Here is a 23,703-nt window from a genome sequence, read left to right as displayed (position 1 = left end):
CTTTTGTTCCGAGTGGCGGATTTGGGGGAGGCTTTTTTGCCTATAATTTATTTCTACTCTAAATGTTATGATTTCTGTTAATTATTAAGAAGACTGAGGTATTGTGGCTGTTGTGAAGAAAAAGTTGGTCTGAAGAAAAAGTTAGATGAAGTAGGAAAATTAAGACTTGCCTTTTTCAAGCTTCTGTAAACATATGAAATAGTGACAAAGAAACTGAAGTAGGATTATACAATGTTTCTGCCAGTATAAAAAGCAGTGTCTTGCCAATCACTTTCTTTATTCTTTTTGATTCCTGTAGAGGTTCACATTGTCTCTATTTAGGAGGTTGTTCTCTATAAGAAGTCTGTTCAGTTTTAAATAAAATCAGATTAAATGTGATTATAAAACTGCTGTTTTAGTATATGAGCCGAAGGTATCTACATGCTATTGTATCTACTGCTGTGGGTGTGCATATTGAAGAAAAAAATATTACAGAAAGTAGAAAAGTAAATATAAAAGAGAAAACTAATGAGAATTTTTTTTCAGTTATGTTGACCATACTCAGTAAAGGCTAATACACCTTTCCAGATTGAATTATAAGTAGTCCTTTATTTTCCTTGCATGTTGGGTTGGATTCCATGTGAGCCATTTGTGAATATTCTAAAGACAGATAAAAAAGTTATTTTATATTTATGTTCATTTGTAGGAAAGTCCCAAACAGTGAAACCAATATAGTTGGACTAGTACTTTACAAAAGGAAGTGTACAAAAGAAATTTTTTGAAGATTTTGCTCACTGCAGTGAGAATTGCTCAATAGCTTCTGAAAGCCACAATGAAGAACATCCATATTGAAATTCAATAGACGAAAGTAACTGCATGCCGTTGTTTTTTCCTTTATGTTTCCACAGTCTTATCAATAAAGCATTCAAAGTACATTGTATTATGAAAGCTGGATAGTTCTTTCTGTAAGAATAGTTGTCTAATTCCAGTTGGATTATTGCTGTGATAATATATGTTCTGAATAATAAGGGAATAACATTACTCTTAAACCAAAATGTTGTTCAAACAGTAAAGTAAGACTACATATATTTAATATAAAGCAAATACTACTTGACTACCCTCTTTCATAACTTTATTGCTTCCCCTTCCTGCCTTCATTCCACCTTCTGGCTAACATTGCAAGGACAGTAGGTGATAATGTGAAGGGGGTCTGTAGGTGCCTGTACTCCCTCTCTAACTCTGGAATCTGTGAGCCAACTTCAGCAGACTTTTGCTGAGGGATGAAAAAAAATCATACCAGCTGGGTATCAGATGGAGACAAAAGTGCTTTTTCAAGTTCCCTGACAACTAAGGAGATCCAGTGTGACTTTGCATAATAGAAAATAGCTGAAAATCTACCCCAAAGAGAGCCCTTAGAAATATTTCAGTCATGGAGAAAGCTTGAACCATAGTGTGCATCCACTGTGAGATGAAGTCAGTGGAAAACAACAGCTACAAGTTCTCTCATCCCTCCCACCCCTTTCTTTTCTCTCTCCTCAGCAGGGTCTGACAGGCTTCAGGGCCCTGCTGATGTGTGTTCTTTGGATGTAGAAATCTTTGAGACCAACAGAAAAATTTTCTTCGTGGAATTTGTAGTGGCTCTCTTGGAGCAGTTTAACATAAAAGGGCAAAGCAAAGCCCTCTTCTCTAATGAATAGATGTTTTTAAAAAGGCCAGACTGAGCAATTAAGGCAATGTTAGCCTCACACATCTTAGTGGCTGCCAGTATAAGAAACTAATTCAGGAAGCAACCAATAATCCAGTGGGGTATTCTTGATTCATTTTTCCACCCAAAATAACTTATAGATGGAAAAACTGTAGTGCATGGTTTTAGCATAATGCCAGGTCATGGCCTTGCTTTTCCTTGGTGACTACATGCTTACCCCTTCCACCCCCAAATCCTTCAGCATGCTGCTGACCTTGAGTTTGGGTTTCTTGGGGTCGGCTGCCCTGCTGGAGCTGGCACAGGGGCCGTGGTTATAGCTGTGGCTGTGCTACCCAGCGGAGGGGAGCTGCCAAGGATGCTCTCCTGACATCGTGACTGACACAAATGCTCACTCACAAAGACAAAGGGTTACTTAGCTGGGTTATATAACAAACTTTTTATTGTTTTTAGCTAGTAGTTGTTCAAAGAAGTGAACACTATAACATTAAGGAAAAAGGCGAACTTTCCTACTGGCAAGGTTAATATTAGATAAATTTAAAACTTAGTGTGTGGTGGATCCTTACTTACTGGTCAAAGTCCATTGTCTCTTTTTTTTTTCTTGATACTGTCTTTGCTAGACCTGTTTGATGGAGAGCTATAAATAACAACAGCAGAGAATGCCTCTGTTTGGGTATTTTAATAAGAGGTGAGACTTGGAATAACTGAGCCTAATTATGGTATTTTGTAATTTATTGCCATCTAAAATTGGCACATCACCTTTGCAATGTAGTAAAATGTGAGTGAAAATTCATTATTTATTATGATACCTATGATACAAAATACAGGCTAATAATATGTTCAGTACATTCTATTAGAGCTTTATAAAGTTGTTCCACCAAATGAAATAATCAAATACATAAAAATCAGATTTCATTTTTTATCTTGTTGATGTTTTTATGCTTGATGTTAATCTGAATAAGAGGTTTCAATAAAACAGCTATTATAATCTTAACATCAAACGATTGATTATCAAACAGACATTTTTTGCTTGATCACTTTAAGCTGTTAACTTTGCTTACAAAATCAAAACAATTATGAATTGGGTGTACCTAATATGAGCTTTTACTTCATTAAAACTTGCTTCAGCTTGTAGTGCAAACAGAACAAAGCAGAAGGCATTAGAGCTATCATTAGATATGTCATTTATAGTTACAAAGGTATTCCCACACGTTGAGGCTTAAAGGTGCCCAGTCATAGCATGCATTATTTTTCATCCTACTAGGAGGAAAAAAAAATCCTGGTGTTAAATTATAAAACCAGATGTATAACTACACAGCAGCTCCCATGGCTCACACATCAGTAATGCAGTTGCTTAAATATGGGAATTCCCAGGGAAAAAAAAAAAATACCATGCAGAGAGATACTGGAGTTTATTAGAAAGCTTACAGTTTCTTTTATCTCTTTAGGATTTCTTTTCTTGCGTTTCCTTTCTGAGGCTAGGTGTTGGGACAACTCTACTTAGTGAAGGTGTTCCCTTTAAAATGAACTGCCCAAGCAGCTTTCCCAGTGGAAAGGAACTGGTGCTTTTGAAGTCTGCAGAGGGGCTTTCAGAAGCTTTAGGCTCGTATCTAGCTTCCTTTGTTCCATGGAGTCTGTTTACTTGACTGTAAATAAAGTGCCATTTACAGACAGAAGTTAGGAAGTGGATTTTTACTTGCCGGACCAATCTCTCATCATGATCATTAGGTCACAAAATAGAAGTCTGTCACCAAAAGCTATTAAAATCCAGATAGTGAATTAGTTTTCTTTATTTCAAGATTCTTAAATTATCAAAGTTCATTGCCTGAAGGCAGCAACAGATGCTGAATCGTTCCAGCCTGGAATATACAGTACTTTGAACCTAGATACTTCAATGATTGGCACCCTTTTAATGCATAAGAGACCCTCTTATTTTGCACAGGCTTAAAATAGGTCTAAAGGGAACTTACAATTTTCTCTTTTTTTGGCTGCAAATGCTTGAGTGAGTTTCTTTTTATGGATACTATATTAAGATAGATGTACAAAATGTATAAAAGATGTCCTTACAGTGTAAGCACTATATAAGATGGAGGAAAATGGCAGGAAAAATGCCTGCTGTATTATTGCCAGTATATACTTGCTAGCCCAAGCCAGCTAAGACTTACATGGAGTAGATCTAAAAAATCTGCTGACACTTATAAAAATGTGGAATTTAAAATATAGGTTCTTTTGATAGTGGTTGTGCTGAGTCACATTGTGTTTTCCAGCACTTCTACTTTGATTTTTGCAAACCAGTTGTGGATGAGAGGCAAAGCTGACCTGTTGTGGATGAGAGGCAAAGCTGACCTGTAAGAACACTGTGGACAACAGTGTGTCTTCAGAGCCTGGTTTTTATGATTGCTTTTTTTGTTCTTCTCTTTTCACTGTCATTGACTGGCTGCCTGTCCAGAAAGTGAACATGACAGAGGGCAGATTTGAAGAGACCTGTGATCTGGCAGACACCTCTCCGTTATTCCAGCTGTACATTTTTGCTCTCAAAGAGCAGCACTCTGATGCTGCACTTGTGCAAATGATTAAAAAGAATACAATCAAGCCCCGGTGGTAAATGGGAAGGATGGGTGAAATGGTTCATGTGTCATGCTGTGGGAAGAGAAAAAGGACATTGCTTCGATAAGCTGTGGTGAAGCCCAGGGGAGCTGCAAGGAGTTGAAGCTTCCCAGTGCAGGGACAGGTGTCCTTGCTCCTTGGAATAAGGCCCCGTCTTGGAGAAAATGGGACCACAGAGAGTGGCCCTGGGTTCAGGGATAGATGTTACACACTGGTGGGAGGTCAAGGGAGGAGATGAGCAGGCAACGCTTAACCTCAATGCATTTTGCTGACCCCATGTGATTTGTCACATCACCCCAGGGGAATTTGAACCATGGGGACTTTCCTTCAGGCTGTTGGCTGTCATACCTGCTCCCTGTACTTTCACCCGCTTCTGGAAGAAATGTTTGCCCTGTCTGTAGCATTTAAAAAAACTCTCACCTTGGACACAAATTAGAAACATTTTCCATGTTTTTGCACCAAAGTTGTCCAATGCACCCGGCAATGTTACCATTTGGCTTATAGTGTGATTTGCTATTAAGTGTGTAACAGTCCAGAGAGTTGAGAGTTTTTCTCTAAATGTCACTGGATTTTGGGTCAGACTGGAACTGTTTATTATTCTAGATAGCTTGCATCTCTTAAGTTCGAAAGCCAGGGTTTATTTTCATGTGCAGCATGTAGTGTGGAGGGTTTTTCTTCAGTATGTACATGCAGGATGGTGCTGTGGTATAGTCTCCTTTGGCCTCTTGAGAATGGGAAACTGCTAAATCATGCTTGATTTTTGACTGAGGATAATACAATTTAACAACCAACACAAAAAAATCCCTCAGGATATGACATGAAAGAAATGTTTTTATAAAATACAAGTCTATTAGATCACAAAGGAATTACTGGCAGTTGTCGATTACTATCTCAGTACACCGTTTTCTTGTCCTCAAAACCCAGACATAAACTGTGATTATATGAGGTTGTGTTTAGTGTCAAAAGGCTTGCAAAACACAGGGTAATGAGTCTGTACACATTCTCTTCTCCAGTCTTAAATAGCTTGACTCAAGAAATATATTTATCTCTAAGGATGTTTCTCAAGGAACTATACTTCTAGCAGTGGGTGCTTTCTTGCTTTCCAGAGGCTGACTGTAGATGTGGTTGTTTGAGATAACCAATATATGATTTCCTGTTTGAATTTGTGGTAAAAAAGTAGTAACTCTCTTAGAGTTGTATTTAGTCTTCTGCTAGTGATATTCCTGTTTTGAATTCTGTGGGCAAGGGTACAAAATACATTGAAACTTTTTACAGGTCATGAACTTTGCCTGCAAACCTGTGGTTGTGATTTTAATATTTTCACTATGACTTTATTGTCATTATTACTACTACAATTCAGCTACTGTGATGGGCTGTTTCATGCTGATATAAACCATGTTAACCTCTCTTCCAAAGCTGCTCCTGAGACCTTGGAGAAAGTGATACCAACAGTAAGCTCTCTGCCCATCAAAACTTGAGAAATGGTTACAATTTGAGATTATATTTTTAAGGTGCCAACTCTCCTTAATGTGTCCTTGTTGTAAGGGATTCTTTAAAAGGCTGCTTCTTTACTACACAATGATTCATACTAAATAATTGTGGTGAGGCATATTTGTGTGTAAAGCAGATAAAACTCATTTTGTCTGGGCACACAGGAAGGGAGGGGAAACACGAGGGACGTTGTTTAACCCATAAGCAGCTCTGTGAACCTGCCTCATCTGGAAACCTCAGGGAGTAGTGCAACCACAAGTCATGACTTCTTCCATCATTGCCATTTTTGGAGGCTTTTCAGGAGCTCTAAGGTGTTCCTCAGCTGGGCTGTAGCTTGTTCCTGGAATCCCACTGTTGTCTCAGTCCTTCCACCTCCACAATGGGGAAGGAGCTACCTACTCACAGCAGAGCCCCTCAGGGGAGTCTGGCCTTTTTCCTGCAGCCTTCCCAGTAGATATTCTCCTAGGTATCCACCTACAGTTCTTGATCAGAAAAAAATCAGGCCCTTTGTGGATGAGGAGTGGACCCCCATGTCCTACAAAATCAATTCTGTCCCCAGTCCACATAGCTAGTTCCTTCCAAAATGGCATGGAATGGCACACCATTATTCCCAGGCATATAAGTGCCCAGGGAAAAGCAATTAAGAACAAAACCACAGCTAAGTAGAATTGCAATGTTAAATGTCACGCTTTATCAATGCTGTTCTACCTTGCATGTTTGTAGTTCGAAGTTTTCCTGTTTGGACAACTGTTCAGACTGTTTGGACTGAAAACAAAGGCTTCTGGCATGATAATGAAATGACTCAAAAATTTAGGTTTTCTGATGCAGCAGATAATCTCATTTTTATTCCAGTGCTGCAAACTAAAATATAAACAGAATTAGCAGGTACAGACAGTCAGGGCATTTTGTTTAAGCATGAAAAGTTGAGGTGAATGGAGCTGCACCCAGCTGGTGGACAGTCACAGGCAGTGTTCTAATGCTCAGTTTTGCTTTGATATCTCCATTGCCTGGATGAGGGGATCGAGTGCATCCTCAGTCAGATTTCAGGTGATACCAAGTTGGGTGGTGGAACTGTTGATCTGCTGCAGATCCTCTGCGGAGGAATCTGCACAGGCTGCATCGATGGGCTGAGGCCAGGGGCGTGAGGTTCAACAAGGCCAAGTGCCAGGTCCTGTCCTTGGGTCACAACCAATAGCACACGCGGAAATGAGCTCAGGTTGCACCAGGGAACGTTAAACTGAACATTAGGAACAACTTCTTCCTGGAAAAGGTTATCAGGTATTGAAGCACACTTCCCAGGGAAGTGTGGAATCACCATCCCTGAAAGTTTTCAAAAGATGTGTGTTGTAGCACTTGGGGACATGGTATATTGGTGGATTTGGCAGTGGTTGAGCACAGTTCCTTCAGCCTAAAAGATTCTGTGATTCTAGTGCACCTCAGCAGGCTCTTGATGTGTTTGCTATGCCATAAGCTTAACTTATGCCTGAAGGTAAAGAGGATAACAGACCTCTGAATCATACATTTTGCCTCTATTCAGCTAAAACATTCCCATTAGTAATGCTGCAACTTTTGTTAAGGCAAACAGTGAATGAGTCACTGATCTCTGCCCACAGTAATACAACACACATAAAGAGTGCCAGAGAGGCATTTCGTATGGCCAGGGTACTGTGCAAAATCACTGTTTTTTCAAGCATGTGTCAACGGCTGTATTTATTTTCTTCTGTTGGGGGAGCTGTCACAGATTAAGAGCCTTTTTCACTGGGATCAAAATTCTTCTTTAATTGCTTTAATTCTGCTTTAATTACAATTGCTGTTGTAATCATAATCTTTCTGTTAACAGGCATTCTTCATAACTGCTGTGAAGCCTACAATGTTGGGCTCTTGGAAGCAAAAATATTTTCTGGTCCACGAAGAGAGCAGTTTGGATATTCAGTTCAACAGTTTATAAATGAACAAGGCAAATGGTAAGCAGTTTGAATGGGTTGGTTTATGTCCAGCTAAAAGGTTAAGTAAAAAATGTTGCAACTCTTAATATTTCTTTTATAATTCCACACCTCATTTAAAGGGATTCTGGCTAATTTTTTTTTTTTTTTTTTTAATATTAGAGCTATCTTTTTACAAATAAATACTTAATATCATTAAACCAAAAGCTAAGATATTCTAAAAGTATGTGCATGTGATGGTTCACACTTTTTCCTTAACATCATGTGACCCGAGGTCTTTCTTATGATAATATTTTACTTCATCTCCAATACTCTAATTTCCCTAGGCTTACAGTTTCTCTGTAATTTTAACTTGCAGTTCATTCCTTTGTGTACCCAGAGCATCTTTGTTACTCTTTACATATATGTGGGATATTTTTCCATTTTAACATGGTTAAGGTCAAAACAAATTATGAGGTCTAGTGAGTTCTAATTATTAATATTAAAATTAAACTATAAAATTATAAATATCAAAAATTAAAGATATTATATATAAATATAATTTTATTTATAAAAATATTATATACACACACACACACACATATATATATATATATATATATATATATATATATATAAAGATTATAAATAAAAAAACCTAAAATTATAAATATTAAAATTAAAGGGATATAATTTTGTGTCCGGTACAGTACTAACTGCTTTGCAAGAGATGATGTATTTGGATGTTTATGATAACACAATCATAGCAAAGTATTGTTTGTTACATTTCTTCAGCCACAAAATTTGACCTGAAATCCACTGTTGCCACAACATTGGGCTTGATGAGCAATTAGTAAAATATTTTTCCTAGTAATGTTGGTTTCAAGAACCATATTATCAGGAGTAAGTGCATTTAGTGGAAGACACATTGTTTCCTCTTCTACAGCCTCAGCAGGCACAAATCTTAAGGCGTCTTTATGTGTAAGGACTGTAAGTCTTTGAAAGCAGTTGAGAGCTACTGGACTCTTCAGTGGCTGTTTGTGTGTACATGGGTTTAAGTCTAGAGCAGAAAGCCACACCAGACTGTACATATCATGGCACGCTGAGACACTTCAGACCGGTCATCCTCCGTGGACAGGAACTGTGTCAGAACCCAAACAGCCACAAACTGGCAGTTCTGCTTTCCTGACAATGCCCTCAGCAACTGCACTTTTTTCAGTAAAGAGAAAATAAGACGTCGCACGTGAAGACGTATTTTGCAGTTGAAGTTTGGAAGAGCTGGCACAGGGTCACTGAGGCAGCTGAGAGGTTTGTGGTGGCGCTGCTCAGGGGCACGGCGCTGCTGCACGCGCAAACGCACACCCCGACTGCTCAGTGCTGTGTGCTTCCAGGGACCAGGAGACACAGCGACACGAGAGCCGAGCTATGGCCTCAGAGCTAAAACCTTGCCATTTCCTCTCCCTCAGCTGAGTAGGCTTCCAACCTACCCCCACTCTTCATCTGATGCTGTGGTGGCTTCTCACTGCATTTCTGCCTGCTTTAATTATGTGTTTAGTCACCCGTAGATCAGAGATCTCTTTAAAAGAAAAAAAAAAAAAGCAACGAAAAAAACCCCCCCAACTTTTGTGTAAAGCCATTGAAGGAGAACAACAATGTGTGCCTGTACTGAATTGAACGTTTTTGCCTCATACGTAGAGAAATTGTTGTGTTTTGTACTTCTAGTGAGTTTTTCTGAAAGCTTGCAGAAGAAGCAATAGCTGCCTGATCCATACAAGCCATTCATGTTATATATTTCCCTCTTTTAGTTTTGCTTCCAATATAAAAATTCCTCCACTACCACTTTCTTGGATAATGTGTGCTGGATAGAAGGAAAAAAGAAGTAACTTTAGTTTAACTTTTCCTACCTTACAGAATCATGGACTCATTTCGGTTGGAAAAGACCTTTATGAACATGGAGTTCAACCAATCTTAAATATATGAATATTTTGAATCTGGTAAACTTTTCTGTATGTAGGCACTTCACCATTAGTTCTTTCATAGCATGGTGTCTGACCTATCTCCAAAAAGCAGGGAAATTTTATCAGCCTGTGTTCAAGTAACTAGGATTTGTTAGAGGCTCTTCAGTGAAGAAAAGCCCTTTTCAGTCTTCCAATCAAAAAATCATTAGGCAAGCTTAAAAAAAAAGTGAGTCATGTTCTGCTGTCTTGTTCTCTTAATTTCTAGGCTGTTTTCTTTTTCTTGGAACAATAGAGCTTTATCTTGTATGCATTATTAAAAAACAAACAAACACAAAAAATTAAAACCCAAAACAAAAAAATCCCAACCAAACAGACAAAAAATAAACCCCAACCCAAACAGAACATTCTATCTCTTTCAAGTTGTTCAGTAGAGTTGTTTTCTCCTATGAGCAATGAGGAGGCTGAATTCTTGTTGACATGGCTGAACTGGGAACAAGATAAACAGTCTGAGATAAGATCAGTGATTTTTCTGTCTGAGGGGAGCATTTATCATCATATGCTTTTGTCAAGAGATCGTCACTGTGCAGCAAGAATGTGACGTATCAGAAACTCTGTCCAGGCACAGAGAACGGGGCTGCTGATGGCACCATGTGCTGCTGGGGTGCCGTCTCTCCCCAGAAGAGGTTAGCCAGAATCTGAGGTCCACCAGAAGTTTTATCACTTCCTAGATTTTGCTTAATAAGTTCACAGGGTGCTATATAAAATACAGCTTTAAAAAACCTCCTGTACTCAAAGAGTAGAAAGGAGAGCTACAGAAATACAGCAGATGCCAGTTATATTATTCAGCAGTATTTCTGGGAGGTGCATCTCCTGAGGCAGTAAGAACAAAAGAAATCATAAAGAGAGAATTTTTGCAGAATTGTTACTTTTCTTGGAGATGAGTTCAGAGAGAAGAGGGAAGACAGTCCAAAAGGGAATGAAGGACTATTGAAGAGTCTGGTACATGTTTGTGGCACAAACCACAAGTAAGACTTCTTGTGTTAGACAGACGATCCAGGATAACTCGGCACTAATCCGCTGTGCATTGATGAGCCTTGATGGCATGTGATGCTCATAAATAAGGACAAACTTGCAAACTTGCACAGCTCAAGCTTTTCACAGTTGCTGGTCAGAATTTTAAAACAGGAGCTGACCAATTAGAAAAGCAGTTTACCACACAAGTAATTAGCAACCACAGAAACATAATTCAGTTTATGTTGTTGTTCTCCCTGTCAAGATGTCATCTGCATTTGAATCTTAAATGGAAACTAAAATTTCTGTTATTTTATAAATATAATCTTTGAGAAAGCCAGATTGCACTCTATCAAGTTCGTCTTGAATGTGCATTCCCTGAGCAGCTGACAGTATACTCTTCAGAGATAACCATATTTACTCCATGCTGAGAGTTGGTTTTATAGCTGTCTCAGATGAGGAAGATTGAAGTAGTTGTAGATAGCTGTGAAATGCTTTTTCCTACACACATGTGTCTTCAGACATATGCTCAGCTATGTCTGTGTGCTTAGAATTTGCAATTTTTAAAATTATTTTGGTTTTGAATTTATATTGTGGGATTTTATCTTAAAATATTTTGTTTCATCTCACATGTCAGTAATGACACAATATACAGTGCACTTGCTGGTGCATCTTATAGTTATTGCACTACCAAAAGTTGTTTTAAAAATCATTGCCTACTGCTCACTGGTCACCAAATATAGTGGCCTTTCTCCTCATGTTCTGTGCAGCCTCTTCAGACCAGTAAGATATTTTGCCAAAAAGACACATTTCTGTATGAACTTCTATTGAAGAAGATTTTAATGAGGAAGGCCATTTCTTTTGATGAGAGCAATTTTTTGATTTTTTTTTTTCTCCTAACAGAAGCTGCCATTGTTGCAGATCTCTCTTTTCAGTGCCAGAACCACTGCTAAAGCTGAGTTCTTTACCCAGTTTTGTTTTCCCTAACTGCATGCACCACAGTTTGCCCTTTTCCTGCTTGGAGAAGTTCTGGCTGCTTTTTTCTAGGACTTCTGAGTTTGTCACTCAAACTGTCTTGCCATAGCTTACTGTAGTTTTTGATTATTGTTGAAAGGATCAAAAGTTTTAGATGGTGAGAAGTGCTTTAGTGTGTGCAGAGAAGGATCTATGACCGTGAAGAGTTTTCTGGTCTTCATATCTACTCACCACTTCCTGTAATTGTAGGAAAAAGGCCAGATGATCTAAGAGGTTCTTTCTACTCTTATTTTCCTATTAGCCATCTTCGTGTTTAGAAAACAAAACACAACACAATAAAAAGCAAATACATGAGAAGAGAGGGGAAAAAAAGTAAAGAAACCGGAAAATACAAAACATGCTCTGACAACAGCTGGGAATTCAGCCCTTTACTATGAATTCAGATTTTGCTTTCTGCTACATCACAGTTTGCTGATTACTAGCTTTGTCATGGTGTAATTTCCCAGAATTCCTGTTGCACTTTGATCTGCCACTCCTGCAGCTTGTGTGGTAAGGCATTGCTGCTGAACTTCATTTGACTTCCTAGTGCCATTGCTTTGTATACAGTGTCGGAGCATGATTAGGGAGATGAATAATAAGAGCAGTAGCAATATTACATTATACTCACTATAGTATTTTGTAAAGATGGTCTGCAAGGATACATAAAGAGGTTTCGTAAAAATAAATATTTAACTCGTAGCTGAAAAAGAGCCTTAATTAATACATTATACATTATACAGTTTATTTGGAAACAAGCATTTTCAAGTATTTTAGTACTGCTTTCTTGCATTCTTTCCTGATATATTCCGTTTCGCTTTGTCTCATGTATCCTGTCTAATTACAGTAAAAAAATTTGTCGTTAGCAGGATGCTAGCCAGATACTCTCTTGCTGTCTTCACTTCTGATGTTTCAGAAAGATACACATGCATTTTCCCAGAGCAGTGTTGTGTAACTCCCTACTGTAATGGTTTATGTTAATTTTGAAAGGCAAGTAGGACTTTCTGATTTCTTATGTAGATTAAGGCTGGTATTAAATATTAAGTAAGGCAAAGAATACAAAAGAAATAGAAATTATGTTATTTCCTAGAGCCTTTAAGGCTGGCAAAAGTAGAGGGCTAAGCTTGGCATAAGTCAGTTAATAATTTTTTCTCAGGCATGTATTGATGACAGTTAGACTAGTTAAGTCAAATAATGCGACGGGTTTAATTGCTCTGTTCATTTCTGAAATCACCATCAGTAACAGTTCTAAGTGTGAATTCTGTGTACGGAGTGGCATTTTTTGGCCTGCAATATAGGTATGACATTGAGATTCACAGACTGCAAATCTTCAAAGAATGCAGAAAAATAAAATAATAAAATAAATCCCAGCAAACTGTGAAGAGTGCAAGACAAATGAAAGACAAAATTAAATTTCTTCATTTGGCATAGATTTAAATCTGGATTTAAAATGAGAAAAGTTCATCTTGTTTTGTCTTACATTTCCCTGTTTGCACCATGCAGCAACCCCAAGGTTAGTTTCAGGGGTAGCAAAAGTAAAATTGTTTTGTGAATATCAAGTTTGAGAAGTGATAGTTCCTTAGTATAAGCGGATGTCTGGACTGCAGTTAATGTTGAGGGCAGGGAAATTGGGAGGCAAATAATGCCCATGGAATGAGCAAAAGTATGCATGCTGAAAAGGGGAGAACAGCTTTTAGCAAATAAATGCTAGAGCAGGGATGATGTTTCTCTCTCTGCCAATAGAGCTTGGAGTTAGCTTGGGTTAGGCTTGGATTTGGGGTCAGCTAGTGCTCAAGCATGCTTCTCTTCCTCTTCTCCTTCTCACTCACTCTTCTTGTGAGTGAAACTGTGCGCTCTGGGCTCTCAGGAAAACCTGTGGCTGCAGAGCTGTGCCAGCACAGCACAGAGATTCACAGTAAGTTTCATGACTAGATGGGAGTAGTTGCTGTGGGTATTTCCAAAATACAAGGCCATTCTCTGAACAGTAGCTGTCATCCTGCAAGGACTCTGAAATAGGTTTGTCTTCTGGGAAACTTAGGAAAAAAAAATGCAAGTGTTTATAAATGTACACAGTGCAATGTTCAGCTTGACAGTTAATGCTGGAAAGCTGTTCCAGTTTCAGATATTGCACACGCAGTGTTGCCATTCATTTTAAAGCTGTTTCCTCTTTCCACAAAAACTCCTAACCCTTCTCTCCCATCATCCCAGTTAGCATGTTATGCCCGTACCCACTCAGTAGTACCTAGCAAGACAGGAGAGTGTAACATCATGTCTTCCTCCTTCTTCCTCCCACTATTGACCAGCTCCAGCCCTCCGTGTCACTGCAAGTATTTGCAGATTATGTTATCTTTTGGCACATGACCAGTACAGTAGCTGCTTATGAGCTCTATTTACTTGGTCCTGAGCAGTGGCGGTTCTGGTTTTCACTGTGCTGAAAAGGTCCAGAAGCACTCATAAAATAACAAGAAAATCAGAGGCCTCCTCACAACTACTGCAATTGTTGTGATAGAGTGTTTGTATGAAGCTAAGTTGCATATTTAGAGATGCGAGAAGTACACAAAGTCCTGTTCCTGCTGCCTGCATGATCACCCTTTTCCAACAAGGTAATTGAGAAGGAGTTAGGCATTTTTAAAATATCCAGACACACAAGAAAGAGAATCTGAAACCAGACACCCAGCTGCACTGATAAAATAATGTTATTTGTTTTTAATTGAGGTGAAATAAACTTAAAAAAGAAACTGCAGTTTAGCAGTATTTTCTCTGAGCCAGTGAGAAAGGTCTAAAACTCTTTCAATGTGCATCTAAAACTTTTTGTCGTAACCATTTTATTCAAACTAACATCACAGCAGTAAAATCAGATGATCCCTAGGAAGTTAATATGATATATGTAGAAATTGCTTTAAAATATAATAATTTCACAATTTTTTTTTTTTTTATAGCACAAGGTATATTTGTGTTAGCTATCTATAAAATTTTAGAGAATAGCGATTTTGCTTTAAACAACCTATTGATGGACCAAAAAAATATGATTTCTAATTGAATTCAGTATTCTGTATTGGGGCCCCATTGCTTGTCTTTGTACAGTCTCCAAAATGGATTGCTTACTACCTTGGATTGTTCTGTTTGAAAATAAAGTCATATTGCTGCTGGAGCAAACACCCATAGTCCCTGCTTTTCAATAATCTGCTTTATTTTTAATAACCATTGAGATCATCATTTAGAGACTTCCGATGAAAGATAGGTATTCTTAAGCAGTATTCCAAGAAGGTGAATTAAACAGTTTTGTGAAAGCTTTCAGATAAAAATGAAGAGTTTTGAGGAGCAGATGTTGGGGGGAACCTTATGGCAGATGAAATGAGTCAGAGAACATGAATCACTTTGTGTTGCAGGCAAAATTATCATACGTATTAACTTTCTTGTTCAGGATTACAGAATTTATGCAGCAGATTGTTACCAGCTGCAGTATTTTCTTTCTGACTCAGTGTTATCAAGGTGTGGTAGTGCTCAAGCTCAGACATAAGGGTTTTATTGTTGCTGAGCAGATCCTGTAGATAATGCTTCTTATCAGTTAAAATAATAACCTAAAAGGAATCAGTTAGCCATTAACTGATAGAACAATAAGTAATATGTATCTTGATCCCCAACATACATATTCGTACATTTTTATGTGTCTATATATATGAGTACCTTCACTGTATTGCTTCTGACCTGTGACATAATGTCACATTTAAAAAGGTACACGTGTTGGAGGCAGATGAATCCCCAAAGGCTCTCCTGTTCTTCTTCTCCACCAAAGCTGTCCCTGGTGAATCCAGTGCAGTGTATTGCCATGCAAGGAAAGCTTCTGAAAGTTCTGGAGAAGACTCCTACACCTGAATGCTTTGGGTGCTCCTGGAAGCCTCTCTACCTGTTACCTATAGTGTGCCATGCAATGCTGCTGCTGAACTTTTTCAGTATCGTTAAGGACATAATGAAATTCCTTTTCCTTTAGGTTGTTGGTTGGTTCCCCCTGGAGTGGCTATCCTGCAAACAGAACTGGAGATATATATGCATGTCCTGTTGGTGTGTCCAAAAGCACATGTAAAAAATTGAATTTACAAGGTATGTTCTGACTAACAGTGTCTTGCTGCACTTGTTCAGTTTTCCCTTGTGTTTGTACGAGGCCAATCTACCTTATTAAAACTTTACATAACTAGCTGTCTGCATAATCTCAGATTCTGTGAAGGCATGTGTGTGCTGCAGGGCCTCAGTGCTGCTGAGACATGTCTGTCTGAGCAAAAATTGGTGCCTGCCACTGGACTCAGGCCAGGTGGTGCCAGCTGCTGGAGGCACTGAGGTTTCGGTTTCACCCACTGGAGCACCTGGGGTCTTTACCCTCCAGCCAAGGGGCAGGAGCACTGTGGATCCCAAAGCCTGGCTGGTGGGCACAGGGCTCCATGCTGGCATTCTGGGCGGGTGCCTGTCCCTGTCCTCCCTAAACCAGATATGGGTGTGTGTCTGTGCTTGCAAGCTAGCTATCAAATGGAGCTCAGGTTTGGATATAGTGAAAATATGAGGCAGCAGGCTGTGCTGAGATGCCTCCTCTGTGTTTATTTGCGGTGCAGATAATTTCTGCCCTCCACTGCCCCTTCCAGTTTTTTTGTCTAAAGCCTGATACTAGATCAGAGGAGTCTGGTGTCCTGAGGAATGTAACAGTAGCTACTCAGCTGCAGCTATTCAGCCAGCCAAAAACATGCAATAGGTAGGTTTTTTTCTTCCTCTCTTTTGCCTTCAGCTCTCTTGAGGGCAGATACTCTAAATGGCCATACTTAATGGCCATTTATACTGATGTCTATATTTGATGGTTAGCATTTTTTCCGCCCAAAGATTGGCTTTTGTTTCTTTTGTCTCAGAATTGTATGCAGCCATTCGGAAAAGGCACCTTAGATTATGAAAAATCAAGTTTTTGGAATGAATTCTAACTTAGTAAATTGCTTCTACATCTTATTTATTATTCTGTCATTACTTAATTTAATTTTATTTCAGCTTTAATAAATATTCCAAATGTGACTGAAATTAAAAAGGACATGAACCTTGGCTTGACTCTGATACAGAACTCAAAAACTGGAGGATTTTTGGTATGTATCAAGATCATATGCTGTACACACAGAAACTTCTGAAGAGAATTAAGAAACCAGAATTCTCCACATTTTTTTCATAAGTCCAGGCTAAATGTATTTTATTATGCATCATGGACTAGTACATCCCACTGCAATTACCTAGGGTCCAAAATCAATTGTGAAATGTATCATTAATGCAGGAAAAATTGTGAGGTCTCTCCTTTGTTGTTTATCTAAACATCTTATCCAGTTAATGTCTCAGTAATTTAAGTCAGACAATATAGGCAAGAATATTTCCACCATTAAATCATTTAAGGCAGTCTAGTGTAGTTCTGTTTGTGCTTTCAGTGGACTTTATTATATAATCTCTTCTCTCTCATTCGCACTTGCACTGGCACTCTTCTCCTGAGATATCAGTATTTCTAATCCCTTGGATTTGTGATGTGTTTTATTTGGTTAGTGAGCTTGGAAGAGAATGCATTTTCTCGGTGTAGATTTCACAAACCACTGTCCTTGAGTCTGCAAAATAGAATTCTTACTTGAAGGGAAGTGCATGCCTGTTAACATGCCTTTTTATGATCCTAATCATAAGCATGAAAACTCTTGGTGTGTAGGTGTATTTCAGTTTGATGTAGCCATGTGCAGTACGTAAGTAAAACAATAAAATACAGAGAAAAGAGCTCTAGGCTGTCCTTAAGTTTTGTAATTTTTGTTGCATCTTCCTAACCACAAAAGTATTCAAGTATTTATTATATTCATTAACATGTAGTTCAGTTTACTGAAGTACTTAGAAGTATGCCTAATTCCAACCTTTCTGGAAGTTCTCATGGAATTAGTAAAGTTATTCTTAACTTCAAAATATAGCAACAGTAATTTTCTTGACTTGTGGCTTGAAAAGGCTTTGATTAAAAAAATCTTATTCTCTCTCTTGAGTAGTACTTTCAATTACTGTTAATGTCCTGTGCATACCCACTTTTAGTCATTATGAGTAACTGCAGCGTTTAAAAATATCTAATGAAGGGAAATTTGTACTTTCTAATAATATTTGAACCTCTCTCAGTTAAAAAGTATTTTCTGATCCACATGTTATTGATTGATTCTCTCTGAATTGCATGGATTTAAAAAAGAAAGAAAAAAAAAACAACACAAAAAGCCAGTTGAACTCTAAGACATTAGACTCTAAGTCACGTTTTAATCAACAGCAGTTCTTGTTTGACATAAGGAGAACAAGGTTCTGGAGACAAGTGCTTATCTGTGACTCAGCCTCAACAAATACCAAAAGCCCCATGGTTTAGCTGTGGCAGGTATTGAACCCCAGGCATGGACAGCCTGCTCGTATTTGCAAGCTGCTTCCAGCTGGGACTTTGCTCCAAAACTCTTGTCTGTGGCAGCCGGCCTCCGTGATGGGCTCTGTGGGTTATTTCAGGGTTTCCTCCTCCCACCTCACTCTTCTCCTTCCTCGTGTGGCCTCTCTCAGCCTCCATCTGCCTGCCCCAGTCTGTGCTGCGTGCTCACTCCCTGCGCTCTGGCTTGGGAGCGTGACCCGGGCTGGCATGTCTGTGCTGCAGCTCCCAGTCCTGCTGGTTTGGCTGTTTGATGCCAGGGGATTGCTTCCCACAGGTGCTCTCAGTGCAGGGCAGTCATTTCCCACATGCTCATTACATTTTTCTGAGGCATGCTTAGTCCTGTTGGAGAGGTGCTGAAGAATTTCACTGATGGTTAACAAGTTTTTTCTGGATTTCCCATCTATATTTTTATCAGTTTGTTTACTGGGCAGTGCTGTGCCTTTAGTTGAAAGAAGCAGCTCTCATCTCCCTGCATGTAAAATCTCCCTTCGTTATTTGACAGCCCACAACCACCTTTCTCCTTTGTCTTGCTAAACAAATAAGAGTTTTTTTGGCTGAAATGTTCTTTTAAAAATATGTCTCTCTCAAACATCAATGACCAGGTCTCTGCTGCATTCCATGTGAGTCTTTCCCAGGCACTATACAGTATATTTGGTATTTCCCCAACTCAACAGCTTCTTGTCACACATCTTTAAGCCATATTTGTTTTGCATGCTGGCTGCATGCTTGCAGACACCCTGCAGTCATCCAGTGCCTGATCCATCTGCTTCTCTCCCTTCCATTTAATGACCTTCCAGTCTATGCCCACATTTCTTAGTATTAGTCCTGAAGGGCAAGTCTCCATCCCTTTATAACTTTCTGCCTTTCAAGTTCATCTGTCCTTGATACGTGATGTTCCCTTCAGTAATGATGCATCTTAAATTTCTGACTTAAGCAATGCTAGAACATTAATTTTCCCCCGTTTTTGTTCCTCTGAAGATCAAAAAAGATTATTAGAACATTTTTGCATTTTGCTCCAAGACTAACATCACAGTTTTGAACTACCAGCAATATAGAAAAAAAAAAAGTTAGAAAATGGGCAAATAAGAATGATCTAAAAAGAACTTTAAATTAATTTTAAAGGCCAGTCAGTAACTCTCCTCCAGCTTCGTACAGATGATTTATTTTGTACCTTTCACCTCTAAAAATCTGCCTTTTTCAGTAAGAACTAACCATGCCTTGTGTAGCAGCTAAAAAAAGCACTTATCTCAAGATCAGATAATGTGGATATACTTCCTTTCTCATCTAGAAAATCCGCCATCTGGTCAAATATCTTAGGATAGTTTGATGTTGTCTCTCACTGGGAAACCAAGTGGGTGATTTAGCTCATTTTCGACTTGCTTTTGAATTTAATTACTTTTTTCTGCCCTCTAGTATTCTTGAGAAAAGTCCCTTTTTTCCTAAGTAAAGGTGGGTGCATATACACCAGAGTGTATATATAAGGAAACTATAATTTCTCACAGACCGGTTGGAGAGAGGTTATGTAGAGGTTATATTTATTTCCTGGAGTTTATATGTTTTCTCTTAAGAAGGAAATACACCCACCAACTCGCCACCTCAACCCACACACGCACAAACACACACACACCTCCCCCTACATTCTCACGGCAAGATACTGTCTTGATACGTGGTTGATATCAGTACGTATAAAGATGTATAAAACGTAAATAACAGCAGGTTGATCCAGCTGAAAATACTGCAGTTTACAGAGATTGTTTCCAGCAGCGAAGCGGGGTCATTTTCCCCCAAAGCCAACGAAACACGTAGCGGGGGGATGCGCGCCCAGGGGCAGACCTCTCCCGCTGGTGTAGGCGAGTGAGACAGTGCTCACCGCCAGCCGGGGGGTGGTGCAGTTTGCCCCGTGAATGCCAGGTGAATTCCCGGTGGGACGAGGGTTCGGAGGGGTCCGAGCTGTCGGCCCCCCGCGCCGCTCGGGTCCCGCTTCCCGGCCCGGCTCCCTGCCCGCCCCGCTCGGGTCCCGGGTCCCGGGTCCCGGCCCGGCTCTCTGCCCGCCCCGCTCGGCGCCGCCGCGCGTCCCCCGGTCCCGCCTGCGCGGGGCGCTGCCGCCACCTGGCGGCCGCCGTTGGCGCTGCAGCGCGGGTGGGCGGGATGGGCGTGGGGCCCCCGGCAGGAATTCCTCTCCGTGGGGAACTGTGAGAGGGCGGCGCTGGCTGGCCCCGTAACCCCAGAGAGCTTCGCTGGTCCTATGCGCCTGTTTGAGGCGGTTTTGTGTATAGATGAGACAAGTATTTGTTGTTTTTATTGTTTCTTTTTGTTGTTATTTTTTTCAAGACTTGTGGTCCCTTGTGGGCACAGCAGTGTGGAAGACAATACTATGCAACAGGAGTTTGTTCTGAAATCAGTCCAAGTTTTGAGATCTTAAGAAGCTTTTCTCCAGCTGTTCAAAGTAAGGCAACATGTACAAAATACATTCAATTTTTAAAAAAACCACCAAAACCAAACATATCAAACAAAATCAAGAGATAACTGTGTTGGGGACTGTTCATTTTGACTTCTTAAAAAAAAAAAAAAAAAAAAAAGCAACATCCTGGGATCTATATGTAAAGGCTGACGAATTGTGATCTGATGCTGATGTAAATGTGCTCTTAGTCCTCTGTTTTCAAAGGCATCACACCAGCGCAGGCTTGAAACCTCCATATGCTCTTATTGAGTCCTCATTCTGGCAAAGCCTCCTGATCTGAAGTGTTGCCTATGTGAATATGCACGTCTGGATTTAGCTGAGGAGTATACTGAGATTGCAAATGCATTTAATGTCCACTTCTTATTTTTGTTTTAGAGTGTTCCTCTGTTATAGATGTTGTGGTGGTTTGTGATGAGTCAAACAGCATTTATCCCTGGGATGCAGTGCGGGCATTTTTGAAAAAATTTGTACAAGGCTTAGACATAGGCGTTAACAAGACCCAGGTAAGTCAAAGACATATTTGAGAAAGACCAAAAAAACCCAAACAAAACACAAACCAAACAATTTTAAAGGAAACTAAGCGTGATTTTGTGTAACAACAGTACCTCACTCAAAGCCACAGATTACACAGTTATCCTACTCAATGTTGGGAATTTTATCTCATGGTTATCCTGTTTCAAAAGGAATTAGTCATTTGATCCAAAATCTAAATTAACTGAAATAGAAGTCTATGTTGTATCTAGGAGAGTCAGATCTCTTTCACACAACAGATGTAAAAGTAGTTGAAAATAGCCTTTGGGGATGTGATAAAAGTAGAACAGACTTTTAATGGACTTTTCATACAACTCTTACTTTCCAACTGCTGCATCTTTAAAAGAGGAACTTTTCCTGCCGGTTTACTCACTGATCTTTGAGTTTGTTTTTTTTTTTTTCCTTTTGATTTGATGATGGTAAGGAAAATTTTATTGCATTTTTTGTTTTAAACATCTTCTGTCTTTACAGTTGTCCGTTTTCCCTAAACAGTTCTGAGAACAAAGACTGGGGCACTGGAAATCTCTCTCCCAAAGGCTGCCTTCTTCCTTGGGCTACTTTGGAAGTGAGGTGCTTAAAAGCTAGGCTTCCTGCTCAGTTCTTTCTGAACCTCACCTTTAGCATCTTCTCTTTTTTGTCTTCCTTTTAAATGCACATCTTATCTTACATCTTTAGCTTCACCTATATTAAAAACAAGTAGGGTTTGCAGTGCTGTAAAGTAACTAACCTCTAGGACTTCCTTAGAAGAGATCAGACTGAGGTGTTGTCAGCTTGTAGAACTATTGCTATTTTCTCTTTTTTCCCAGAGCTCCTTGTATTATTGCTATCCATCAGCCCTTCCAGAAGTAACCAAGCAAACATTTAATGTCTACTATTTCAGATCATTTGCAGTAACATACTGTAGTCCATAACAAATGATACAAAGTGCAAGAGCATTTTAGCTTTCTTTGCTTTTCAAATGTGTTAATATTAATTGGTTTTATATGTGTTGAAAGAGAACTGTGCATTTGCAGACCTTTTACACCAACCTGATGCATAAGTAAGCACCATGATTCTATGTAAGTAATTGTAAATCATCATAACCTAACACCATTTTTTTTATTACATAGGTGGGTTTAATTCAGTACGCTAATGATCCCCGAGTAGTCTTCAACTTGAATACATATCAAACCAAGGATGAGGTTGTTAAAGCAATGGAGAAAACGTCTCAGAAGGGAGGAGATCTCACTAATACTTTCAAAGCCATTGACAATGCAAGGTGAGATGCATTGATGATCTACTGTGCAACTGTTGTAACTTACCTTACATGGCAATGAGAACATCTTGGACTTGATTCCCACTGGAAGTCCATGTGCCCAGAGCCTCTGGAGTAGGTTCCCAGCACTAGGCAGAATCCATCAGGTACATTTACAGTGTCCCATGCAGACTGGTATGGGAATATGTAAACTAGAATTGCTGAAAAGCATATTGTTAACCATTGGGTTCAACTCTACTCTAAAGGAATTCTAGCACCCAACTAGAATTGCTTGTTATGTCACAGATCTGTAAACATGACAGTGCGTCAGAGTGGACAAGGTTTTGGGAAAGATACAAAGCACTGAAAGAAGCAAAGTTTATCCAGGGATTCAGTGGGCCCAGTAACATTTGTGTTTGCAGATCAGGCTTTGGTTGATTGCAGAGAAAATAAAATCTCTTGTCTGTTGTCAGCTTATCACTGCAGCACCATGAATGTGAAAAAACAGGGAAAATTTAAACCAGTGTTTAATGACTCGGAATACATATACAAACCAGATCCATTTCTCAATAAGAAGATGCTGTTTTGAAGTTTTATCAAGTACAGAGGCCAAAATACATGCTGAATCAAATGAACTTGAGAATTTGGTTTAGGAACAGGCTCAGCTGTCAATGGAGTCAATATTTGCAGTACTATTGAGAAGCCTATTATTAATTCTGTTCCATTTTTGTATGACCTTGATGATGCCAATTCCTGGTGTCGTAAAACTTTAATAGTTCTGATACAATCCCCTTTTCATTTAGAAATATTTGTACCAAAAAAAAAAAATACTGTTTTTCCTGGAATTTACATTTTTATCAGAAACACTACCCAGTCCTTCCAGTCCTACTTTTTTTTTTTTTTTTTTTCTGCTTCTTTAGTTACATTTCTTATGCACTACAGAATCAACTTGTTCTAATTCAGTGATGGACATATCCATTACAGTGAATGTGCTGGATTCCATCCATGATGGATTGATGTGTGATAAACCCAATGTTTTATAACAGACAGTATGCCTTCTCAGCTGAGTCGGGAGGACGCCCGACAGCCACAAAGGTCATGGTTGTTGTGACAGACGGTGAATCACATGATGGCTCCAAATTGAAAACAGTGATAGGTAAATGCAATGAAGACAATATAACCAGATTTGGCATTGCTGTAAGTAATACTGAAATTATACATTACTTCATGTTTGAAAGATTGTTTTGCTATGTATGTGTCATCTACAAGTTCTATACAAAAGTGGTATGTAATGCAGACATTGTTACATTGGTGAGACTGAAGCAAAGGCAAATTAATCCTCTGAACTGAG

At 39.2% G+C, this 23,703-nt stretch overlaps 1 protein-coding gene across 1 annotated transcript in view; it reads left to right on the top strand.

Moving 5' to 3' along the window:
• The window catches only part of ITGA2 (integrin subunit alpha 2), a 67,645-nt gene that overhangs the window by 10,799 nt on the left and 33,143 nt on the right, over positions 1-23,703 (top strand). Inside the window, exons 2-8 of the mRNA XM_041470685.1 lie at positions 7,620-7,743; positions 15,673-15,782; positions 16,707-16,798; positions 20,458-20,572; positions 20,963-21,090; positions 22,228-22,376; positions 23,399-23,549. Coding sequence (XP_041326619.1) covers positions 7,620-7,743; positions 15,673-15,782; positions 16,707-16,798; positions 20,458-20,572; positions 20,963-21,090; positions 22,228-22,376; positions 23,399-23,549 — 869 coding nt within the window. The remainder of the gene's footprint in view (positions 1-7,619; positions 7,744-15,672; positions 15,783-16,706; positions 16,799-20,457; positions 20,573-20,962; positions 21,091-22,227; positions 22,377-23,398; positions 23,550-23,703) is intronic.

This window comes from Pyrgilauda ruficollis, unplaced genomic scaffold (assembly GCF_017590135.1).
Source record: "Pyrgilauda ruficollis isolate IOZ18807 unplaced genomic scaffold, ASM1759013v1 scaffold25, whole genome shotgun sequence".
Classification (NCBI taxonomy): Eukaryota; Metazoa; Chordata; class Aves; order Passeriformes; family Passeridae; genus Pyrgilauda; species Pyrgilauda ruficollis.
Note: the sequence above shows the minus strand (reverse complement) of the source record. Positions and strands in the feature narration are given on the sequence as shown.